The 11000-nt window shown below is 50.3% G+C and overlaps 1 protein-coding gene across 1 annotated transcript; it reads left to right on the forward strand.

Moving 5' to 3' along the window:
* The first annotated feature begins 2466 nt into the window (after nucleotides 1-2466).
* Nucleotides 2467-4156, forward strand: LOC127464059 (endogenous retrovirus group K member 8 Pro protein-like). The gene is made up of 2 exons (XM_051774178.1): nucleotides 2467-2766; nucleotides 4139-4156. Exons 1-2 carry the CDS (start codon nucleotides 2467-2469, stop codon nucleotides 4139-4141), a joined length of 303 nt encoding a protein of 100 aa, XP_051630138.1. The 3' UTR covers nucleotides 4142-4156.
* The last annotated feature ends 6844 nt before the right edge of the window (nucleotides 4157-11000 follow it).

Below are 11000 nucleotides of genomic sequence, written 5' to 3' on the forward strand. Positions count from 1 at the left end.
AATTGGCAAAATCACTCGCCAGATGGCTCGACCACAAGGGTCACCAGCTTGCCGAGGACACCAGCGTAGAGCAGTGGCAAGCCATAGGCTACAGCCTCTGGCGGGACAGCGATAAGGGGGACCGTATAGCTAAAGAGGCACTCATCACATGGAGGTTAGTTCTGATGGTGCTACAGCACCAGATGATGAACAAGAATATCAGCCTCCCCAAGACAGACACTGAGCGGACAGAGAGGGACACTGAGCAGACAGAGACGGACACTGAGCAGACAGACACACAATATGGAGGGAGGGGGAAGAAACCATCGCGCCGAATTCAAAATGGCGTCGAGGAGGAGGGACCCAGGGACCACGCGGAGAAAAGGCGGGAAGGGACACCGCGGGAAAAATCAGCGCAGGAAAGGAGGAGGCGGGTTCCCTTAGCACCACCCTCCAGGCCGCCTCTGCCTCCACCTGATTGCATCAGATATCCCTCCCCCAGCATGCCCACGAGCACACCCACTTCCTCCAGCCCCACCTCTTCCCCGGATACATCACCTTCAAGGGGCAGAAGGGTGGCAAAGGACAGGGTCAAGGCGAAGGTCAGGACCTCCTTCCGGCAAGATGGCTGCGCCCATAGGCCTCACACCACCGAGGCCTACCCCGCCTGCCACCACCCTGAACCGGACGTAGACTTAATGCAGCACTCCCCTGAATGGCAGCTTAAGCTACCAGATATCTGGAGAACCTTCAGGGAGGAGGCTGCTAGCGCTAAAGACACTGAATTCCTAAAAGCATTTCCCATCTAGGTAGAGGAAGGAAGGGCCCCAGAGTGGCTGTAGGGAATTGGCTATAGAACACGGCTTGCCTAGGCAGTGGGAACATCTTAGATAGCGAGGTTACAGTGCCCTTGTACCCTGTTAGCTAGCTGGTAAACAGGACATTGTGATTAGCAAAACAAAAAGCAACTGAGTACCACCTGTGTCAACAAAGAAATGAGTAAGAGGTGAGATCAACATTTAAGCAGAACCAATAATGAGCTTAGCTTTTGCAATATGTATGAACTAATTATAAAGCATATATTAAGCTGTTAGCAATGATCAATAAACGAAGCTTGCTGATTCTCATATTGAGCGTCTCATTCTTCCCTCGTAACGACATGCTAAAAGATATGAAAAAGGTCATCGTCGAGTATGGGTTGGGGGCACCCTTCACCATCGAGTTGCTAGAATCCTTCTTCCTGGCCTATAAGCTGATACGTTACAACATAAGAGCAGTGATAGGAGGACTCTTTACAACAGTACAGTCCTCAGTATTTGAGGCAGAATGGAAAAAATTAATCACTGCATATGTCAATGACAAAATGGAAAGAAGGGGAATCTCAATTCAGCAGGCAATAGACATGCTCTATGGGGAGGGGAACTATTCGAGTAGGGGGGATCAAGCTCGAATTGACCCCAAATTTTTAGAAGCGACTAAAGAATTGGCATTAGAGGCCATGAAAAGGGTGACAGATGCCTATGTGCGGACGCCTTCTTTCACACTTATTAACCAAGGCCCAAAAGAACCTTTTGTAGAATTCATAACCAGGCTAAAAGAGGCAATCAGCAGGCAGGTCCACCAAAAAGAGAGCCAGGAAATTTTATTCAATAAATTGGTTATCAAAAAGGCGAATGAGGACTGTCAGAAAGCTTTGAAGATGTTAAAGGATCCCTCCCTACTCGAAATGATAGACGCTTGTAAAAATATAGGTTCCAATTCCCATAAAGCGCGTCTATTGGTTGCCACTTTCATGGGTCCCCAATCATGTTTCAATTGTGGTGAAAAGGGACACTTCAAAAAACATTGTCCTAAGTTAGTCCCCGAACCAAATTTGCCTAAGACCCTATGTCGGAGGTGTGGGAAGGGCCGCCATTGGTCTTCTAGTTGTAGGTCAATGACCAATATCAATGGTGAGCCCCTTCCCCCCAGGAGGTCCTCAGAGTTGAGGAAAAGGGTAACCTTCCAATCTTTGCCCGATCTTCGCCCTTGCTCCTGTGAACATCAGGGAAACGGGGAGCAGAGCGCCCAGAGGGGCGCGACGACACAAATAACCCCTGCTCTCCGCTCCATCCTGCGCCCAACACCGCGCCCAGCTACCCCATTACCCAAGAGCCTCTGAAAGACCTCATTCCCGTTCAGTGTGATCCTTTAAATTCAGCAGACCCTATCTCAGTTAAAAACCAGTGTGTTCCCCTAAATTGGATAATCCTTTCCGTTACTCACCCGTCTACTCACCTAAGCTCCTATGAGCAGGCCAGGGTTAGACCATCTGCCCCGGTCGATCCAGATAAGACTTACCTGATGATATCGCACTTTTCAGCAGTGGCTAAGGGAATAATTGTAGTGCCTACTCTCCTGACGGGACTAACGAACACAAATATAGCTATATGCCTAACTGTGCATCTCCCTCCCGTGCAGTTGGAGGACCGCTTCCCCGTGGTGAAGATGGTCTCCACCGACGAGCTGCTCTGCGTGGTGTCCCCAGATGAGGAGCGGAGGGAGGGATCACTGAGGGAAGTCCACTGGACAACCTCGGTGAAGACCTCTCGCCCTCTTCTAACATGTCTCATCTACTTTTCTCAACCTAGGCACCCTCAGAAAGTCAAGGTGGAAGGGTTACTCGACATGGGGGCGGATGTCACCATAATTGCCTCCAAGGACTGGTCGTACAGCTGGCCAGCCCAGACCACTGACATCAGAGTCAGCGGTGTAGGGGGATCGCAGTACCCCGTCAGGAGTAAAGAGGTAAAGAGGAACTCCGAAGTTCCACCCACCTTTTCCCTGTCTTCCTATCACACTTTTCCCTGAGTTGTCAGTCCCATGCTCCTCCCCAGTTCAGAATCCTCCTCTCAGACTTTAAACCCCTTATTTAAACCCCTGTTGTCCCTGAATAAAGTGGCATTGCTGCAGGAACCCTCAACTGTGCCAAGAACCGTTATTGCAGTGCTCAGTCCTATTTCCCATCCCCCTGGACCGTGGCAGCAGGGAGATTGCCAAAACTGAAACCAGTACACAGTTGAAAGCTGAACAAAACAACATTTATTCCAAAGAAAGTAGCAAACAAAATGAGAAACCAAGAGACAGAAAAGAGAAGGGAAACAAGCCCCCAAGACAACCCCCCATTCACTCAAGTGTTACTTACCAGGTTGTCTTACCGACCCCAGAATGCTTAGAATTCCCCATAGCAGAAGCTGCATCCTCATTATCCTCAATGAGCCAATTTTCATTAATGTGAGGAAAGCTGAGAGACTGTAGAAACATCAGTTGAACTTCAAAGTCTCCTGGTTTCTGTCTCTCCTCAGACTTAGAATCAGGGTTAGGGTTAGGGTTAGGGTTAGGGTTGGGGTTAGGGTTTAGGGTTAGGGTTAGAGTTAGGGTTAGGGTTAGGGTTAGGGGTTTTTTTAGGGTTAGGGAACGGGGTTTGCGCATAGCTTGCAGTCTCTTTTTTAGGGTTAGTGTTGCTATGCGCAAACCCGATTCCCTGACCCTAATCCTAAAAAAGTGAATGCAAGCTATGTGCAAACCCTGTTCCCTAACCTTAACCTTAAAAAAGAGACTGCAAGCTATGCACAAAACCAGTTCCCTAACCCTAACTTTAAAAAAGAGACTGCAAGCTACTAGGGTTAGGGTTAGGGTTAGGGTTAGGATAAGGGTTAGGGTTGGGGTTAGGGTTTAGGGTTAGGGTTAGGGTTAGGGTTCGAGTTAGGGTTAAGGTTAGGGTTAGGGTAAGGGTTAGGGGTTAGGGTTGGGGTTAGGGTTAGGGTTAGTCAGAATCTGTCTCAATGCGCGATCTAACTATCGTGGGTTTACCCCATTCCAGGAACGCAAACCGTAAACCCTAAAACCTAAACCCTAACCCTTGCTAACCTTAACCCTAACCCTAACCCCAACATCTCATAGCAGAGGGAGGGAGGGGCCTGATTCCTCATCAGATATATCAACAGTCAAAAACCTGTAAGCTCAGCTCTTGCCTTTGCAGGGCTTCACACCGTCAGCACTGGAGGGAGGGAGGGGCCCGACTGCTCATCAGAGGTATCATGCAAGTCAAAAGCCTGAAAAGTCTCCTAGAATGCATAAATCATTAACCATTTCAGTCTCTGACAATTGGTCCACACAGTAACTGCAAGCTATGCCCAAAGCCTGTTCCCTAACCTTAGAAGAGAGACTGCAACCCTCGAGATGTTGGAGGCTCGAGGCATGGTCTGTGACACTAATCATGGCTATAACTCATAACTTCTTGGAGTATGGGGACTTCCCTCCTTCATCCCCGGCAGATCAAGGCCACCACTTCAACTGACAGACATGGAAGCATCGCTGGACCCCGTGTCCAGCATCTGTCCACTCTCAGCTTTTCTTTCTCTTACTCTCCCTTGCTCTTCTCCTGCCTTTCTCTCCCCTATGCATTTTCTTTCCCCCCCCAAAGGTTATCTCTGTGTCACATTGTGGTATGACAGCACCCAAACTGCTAGCATGCCTGTTGATACAGAACTGTTAAAATAAACCTTGCCAGTATATGTTTTCAGACACCGATTATTTAGTGTCGTTTCACTTTAATCCACCCCAAGGGAATTATTAATAAAAACCTGAGTCACCCCCTCTCCCCTTTTCCTGGGGCGGGTTGTAACACCAATCAGCACTGACTCCGCCCAGGAGGCGGAGCCAGTGACGCAGAACAATCAACACGGACTCCACCTCTTGACTCCAGCCAGTGGGCGGGGCCAGTGCTCTATAGAAGCAGAGTACATACCTGATGGCGGTGGGTATTCTGCCAGACACGCAACAGAACAGCAACAGCAAAAGCAGAGACCGAAGAGAAAAAGCAAAAGATTCTGACAGCGGTGGGCACTGAATTGGGCTTATAGCCCGAGAGGGGTTTACTGGGCACCACTGCGTTCCTGGAATGGGGTAATCCCACGATGGTTAGATCGCGCATTGAGACAGATTCTGACTAACCCTTACCCTAACCCCAAACCTAATCCCTAACCCTTACCCTAACCCTAACCCTAACCCTAACCCTAACTCTAAACCCTAACCCCAACCCTAACCCTTACCCTAACCCTAATCCTAACCCTAGTAGCTTGCAGTCTCTTTTTTAAAGTTAGGGTTAGGGAACTGGTTTTGTGCATAGCTTGCAGTCTCTTTTTTAAGGTTAAGGTTAGGGAACAGGGTTTGCACATGGCTTGCATTTGCTTTTTTAGGATTAGGGTTAGGTAACAAGGTTTGCGCATAGCTTGCAGTCTCTTTTTTAAGGTTAGGGTTAGGGAAGAGGGTTTGCGCACAACTTGCAGTCTCGTTTTTAGGGTTAGGGTTAGGGAAAAGGGTTTGCGCATAGCTTACTTTCTCACTTTTAAGGTTAGGGTTAGGGAAAAAGGTTTGCGCATAGCTTGCAGTCTCTTGGTTAGGGTTAGGGTTAGGGAACAGGGTTTGCGCATTGCTTCCAGTCTCTCTTTTAATGTTGGGGTTAGGGGACAGTGCTCTATAGAAGCAGAGTACATACCGGACGGCGGTGGGTATTCTGCCAGACACGCAATTGAACAGCAACAGCAAAAACAGAGCCCCAAAAGAAAAAGCAAAAGATTCTGACAGCGGTGGGCAATGAATCGGGCTTATAGCCTGAGAGGGGTTTATTGGGCACCGCTGCGTGTCCGGAATGGGCTAAAACCACGATTGTTAGATCGCGCACTGAGACAAATTCTTCCTAACCCTAACCCTTACCCATAGCCATAACCCTAACCCTAACCCTAACCCTAACCCTAACCCTAACCCTAACAGTAACCCTGTCTTTTGCTAACCCTAAACCTAACCCTAACCCTAACTTTTGCTAACTCTAACCCTAAATTTCCTAACCCTAACCCTTTCTAACCCTAACCCTAACTCAAAACCTAACCCTAACCCTAACCCTAACCCTAACCCTAAACCCTAACCCTAACCCTAACACTAAACCCTAAACCAAAAGGAAACTTCCTTTGCTATGCCTACTGGGCGGAGTCAGTGCTGATTGGTGTTACAACCCGCCCCAGGAAAAGGGGAGAGGGGGTGACTCAGGTTTTTATTAATAATTCCCTTGGGGTGGATTAAAGTGAAACGACACTAAATAATCGGTGTCTGAAAATATATACTGGCAAGGTTTATTTTAACAATTCTGTATCAACAGGCATGCTAGCAGTTTGGGAGTTGGGCTATCAGTTGGGAGGCATGGCTGAAAATAGGAAACAACAGCCCTAATTCCCAGGAAAGAAAGCCTGGAAGCTTTGGCTTTGTGGTGCAGTTGGTGGGCTACACTGGGCACTCCATGGGCAGGCAGCAAGAGTTTTCTGGATCTGGAAGTCAATCTGGGGGCCTCGGAGTGTTTGAGGGGAAGTTGGGAGTGTCCTGTGGGACCAGGATGGGATTTGAGGGCTCCTGGAGGGGCTGGGACGGGTGTATACTGTGGGCATCGTCTAGTATTGATGGGGGTAATCAGTGAGCTGACTGTTTCATAATCATCCAAATTTTAACATACAATATGATTATTAGAATAAAAAGCAAAAAGGTAATATCAACAAAACAGTAACAGGGTGAAGCTCTTGGTTGAAGACTGGTTTCTTCTTTTTCTCCAGTGATTTTAATTCTTTTTTGTCTGGGTTTTAATCCCATCTTTGGCATTTTGCTGCGAACATTTTGTCCCCATATCCATTGGAAATTGTATTAACTGTTGATGAGAACAAAGTGGAATCCCAAGGTATGTGATATATTGATAGGATTTCACTGGTTGGCTTTTAATTTGTCCAGGTTTATCGCCATAATGCTTCTGCTCTTAAACCACTTGAATCAGAATGAATTGAGTTGTTTTCTGGGTCGGGTTCTCTTTTTGAGTCCAAGGTTTTTTAGTGGATTCAGTATCAGGCACAAAGGAAATTGAGGGAGGTAAAGAATAATCTTCCCTTTGTTCATTATCACAGGGATCACTCAGTCTATTTTCATTAATGTGAGGAAAGCTGGGAGACTCTAGAAACATCAGTTGAACTTCAAATTCTCCTTGTTTCTTTCTCTCCTGAGACTTAGAATCAGGGTTCTCTGTGGTTTCCCAAGTCTCAATGCCAGGGTAAGACACTGGTTTATGAAGTTGCCTGACCAAACCAGGAGCCTGTTTTTTTAGCAACAGTTTTCTCTCTGCACTCTGGCGCAACAAGACTTTGAAGGTGGTCAACCTCAGTTTGAAGCAGTTCATTTTTAGCAACAAGTTTATCCGATTTTTCTCCTGTTTCCCTCTCAAAGGCTAACGATGACTTCAGCACCACATTTTCTGATTTCAAAACAGTAGATTCAACATCAGAAATCCATTCATGACTTCCCTGTCAGCACTCCATCCAAATGTCTGTGCTCTCACTTTGACCTGAGAGAAACCTCAGGCAGGTGGAAAAGGGCAGATAAAGAAAAAACAGATGGGTCCAGCAGAAGTGATGCTGCTTCTGTCAAAAGCAGAGCAGAGGCCAAAAGCACTTTAGGAAGTTGCTTACAGAAGCACTTGTGCATTCCAAGTTACAGCTCAGGAGTCTCAGTGACTTGTCCAACATGAGAGTTTCTTTTCCATTTCTCAACCCCCAGATTCCTCAGGAGCAGGAAACTGGAAACACTGACTGAGAAAAGCTCCATTCCTTCCTAATAATTGTGCTTTGTCCTTCCCATTTGACAGTGCTCTTGGAAATGTGCTGGTGTGATCTGGATCTGTGAGCAGCCCTGACCTCCCAGAGCACTCATCCAATGGCAGGAAGACCCCACCTGGCTCCTGCTGGGGTTCTTGCCACCACGACCCAGTATGGGTCAATGGAATGGGGAGCAGGGTGGTGGGACCAGTAAGGACCAGTTAAGGGGGTTGGGGGCACTTCAGCATCTCCATCAAGGTCAGACCAGTACAGAGCAGCATAGACCAGTATAGATCGGTATAGACCAGTATAAACCAGTATGGACCAGTATAGACCAATATGGGTCACTGGAATGGGGAATGGGGCAGTGGGACCGATAAGGACCAGTTAAGGGGTTTGGGGGCACTTCAGCATCTCCATCAAGGTCAGACCATTATAGACCAGTATAGACCAGTGTAGACCAGTACAGACCAGTACAGACCAGTACAGACCAGTATAGACCAGTAAAAAACCAGTACGGACCAGTATGGACCAGTACAGGTCACTAGAACAGCGAGCAGGGTGGTGGGACCAGTAAGGACCAGTTAAGGGGGTTGGGGGCACTTCAGCATCTCCATCAAGGTCAGACCAGTACAGACCAGTATAAACCAGGGTAGAGCAGTATAAACCGATATAAACCAGTACGGGTCACTGAAACAGGGAATGGGGTGGTGGGATCAGTAAGGACCAGTTAAGGGGGTTGAGGGCGTTTCATCATCTCCGTCAAGGTCAGACCAGTACAGACCAGTATAAACCAGTATAGACCAGTATGGACTGGTATAGACCGGTATAGACCAGTATAAACCAGTACAGACCGGTACGGGTCATTGGAATGGGGAATGGGGCAGTGGGACCAGTAAGGACCAGTTAAGGGGGTTGGGGGCACTTCAGCATCTCCATCAACGTCAGACCAGTACAGACCAGTATAAACCAGGGTAGAGCAGTATAAACCAGTATAAACCAGTACGGGTCCCTGGAACGGGGAATGGGGTGGTGGGACCAGTAAGAACCAGTTAAGGGGGTTGGGGGCACTTCAGCATCTCCATCAAGGTCAGGTCAGTATAAAGCAGTATAGACCCGTATAGACCAGTATGGGCCAGTATAAACCGGTATAAACCAGTATGGACCAGTACAGGTGACTGGAACGGGGAATGGGGCGGTGGGACCAGTAAGGACCAGTTAAGGGGGTTGGGGGCACTTCAGCATCTCCGTCAACGTCAGACCAGTACAGACCAGTATAGACCAGTATAGATTAGTAGAAACCAGTATGGACCAGTATAGACCAATATAAACCAGTACGGGTCACTGGAACACGGAATGGGGTGGTGGGACCAGGAAGGACCAGTTAAGGGGGTTGGGGCACTTCAGCATCTCCATCAAGGTCAGACCAGTACAGACCAGTATAAACCAGGATAGACCAGTATAAGCCAGTATGGACCAGTACGGGTCACTGGAACGCGGAATGGGGTGGTGGGACCTGTAAGGACCAGTTAAGGCAGAACTCAGCTGGGACTTAGTGGTTTGGGGGTGGGCGTGTCCCTTCGTTAGGTGGGCGTGGTCTCTCCCTGGTGGGCGTGTCCCATCCCAAGGTGGCCATAGCCTCTGGAAGTGGGCGTGTCTTTTGCATCCTCTCCCCCTCCCTGAACTGGGAGCTCAACTCAGACTTACTGGGTTTTGGGTGGGCGTGTCCCCTCCCAATGATGGACCCACTTTCAGCCCCTCCCCCCACCTTTAAGGGCCCCCCCAAAGACCCTCCCCCCCTTCCTGCACCTCCCCAACCCTCAGGGTCCCTCCTGTCCCTCCCCCACCCTCAGGGTCCCTTCCTTCCCCTCCCCCCAGTGAACCTGCTACCCCTCCCCCACTCTCAGGAGCCCTCCCTGCCCCTCCCCCACCTTCAGGGGCCCTCAGGATCCCTCCCCCAACCTCAGAGACTCTCCTGCCCCTCCCCCACCCTCGGGGAACTTCCTACCCTTCCCCCACCCTCAGGGACCCTCAGGGCCCCTCCTTCACTTTCGGGGTCCCTCCCTGCCCCTCCCCAATCCTCAGGACCCTCCTGTTCCTCCCCCCACCTCGGGGTCCCTCCTGCCCCTCCCCCACCCTCAGGGACCCGCCTACCCCTCCCCCACCCTCAGGGACGGTCCTGCCCTTCCCCCACCCTCAGGGAACCTCCTGCCCTTCCCCCACGCTCAAGGACCATCCTGCTCCATCCCCACCCTCAGTGTTCCCTCCTTCCCCTCCCCCCCCCACTGGGGCCGTTACTGGTCCCTTACTGGTCTGTACTGGGAAGGGAGAGGGGAGGGGCCACCCCCTCGAGGCCCCTCCCCCCCAGTGACGTCACCGGGTCCCAAAAATAGCCCCGGGGGCCCCAACTGGAGGGGGAACCTGGAGCCGCTCCCAGTGTGACCAGTTCAGGTACTGGGAGGGACTGGGAGGGAACTGGGAGGGACTGGGAGGGACTGGGAGGGGGCAGGGCTTCCCCCCCTCCCCCCCCCTCCGTGTCCTTGGGGTGACCTTGGGGAGGGAGGGGGATGGGCCGCTCCCAGTGGCTCCCAGTAGCTCCCAGTAACCCCAGTAATGCCTCCGGTATCTCCAGCGACCCCCCCAGTAACCCCAGTGACCCCCCCAGTAGCTCCTAGTAGCTCCCAGTAACCCCAGTGTCTATCCCAGTAGCTCCCAGTAACTCCCAGTAATCCTAGTGTCCATCCCAGTAACTCCCAGTAACCCCAGTGTCCACCCCAGTAGCTCCCAGTAACTCCCAGTAAGCCCCCCAGTAGCTCCCAGTAACTCCCAGTAACCCCAGTGACCCCCCCAGTAGCTCCCAGTAACCCCAGTGTCCATCCCAGTAACCCCAGTGACCCCCCCAGTAGCTCCCAGTAACTCCAGTGTCCATCCCAGTAACCCCAGTGACCCCCCCAGTAGCTTCCAGTAGCTCCCAGTAACTCCCAGTGTCTCCCTCAGTGCTCCCAGTATGTCCCAGTTTAACCCAGTTCCCCCCCCGTGGGCCCTGGGCCGGGTGGGGGACGGGCGGGCTCACATTTCCATGGCAACATCCCTTTCCCTCTGGCCCAGTTTCTCCCAGTTCCTCCCAGTTTAACCCAGTTTTTCCACATTTTTCCCCATTTTTCCACATTTCCCCCCATTTTCCCCATTTTTCCCAGATTTTTCCCCCATTTTTCCACATTTTCCTGAATTTTTCCCCATTTGCCCTCCATTTTCCAGATTTTTCCCATTTTCCCCCATTTTCCCAGATTTTTCCCCATTTTTTCCACATTTTTCCCACATTTTCCCAGATTTTCACACATTTTTCTCCAGATT

The sequence above is a fragment of the Manacus candei genome, unplaced genomic scaffold (genome assembly GCF_025592945.1).
Source record: "Manacus candei isolate 608988 ecotype Guabito, Panama unplaced genomic scaffold, ASM2559294v1 h1tg000189l, whole genome shotgun sequence".
NCBI lineage: Eukaryota > Metazoa > Chordata > Aves > Passeriformes > Pipridae > Manacus > Manacus candei.

Bases quoted from the DNA above. Each gene is read 5' to 3' on its own strand.
- LOC127464059 (XM_051774178.1), top strand. From the start codon at position 2,467: ATGGTCTCCACCGACGAGCTGCTCTGCGTGGTGTCCCCAGATGAGGAG.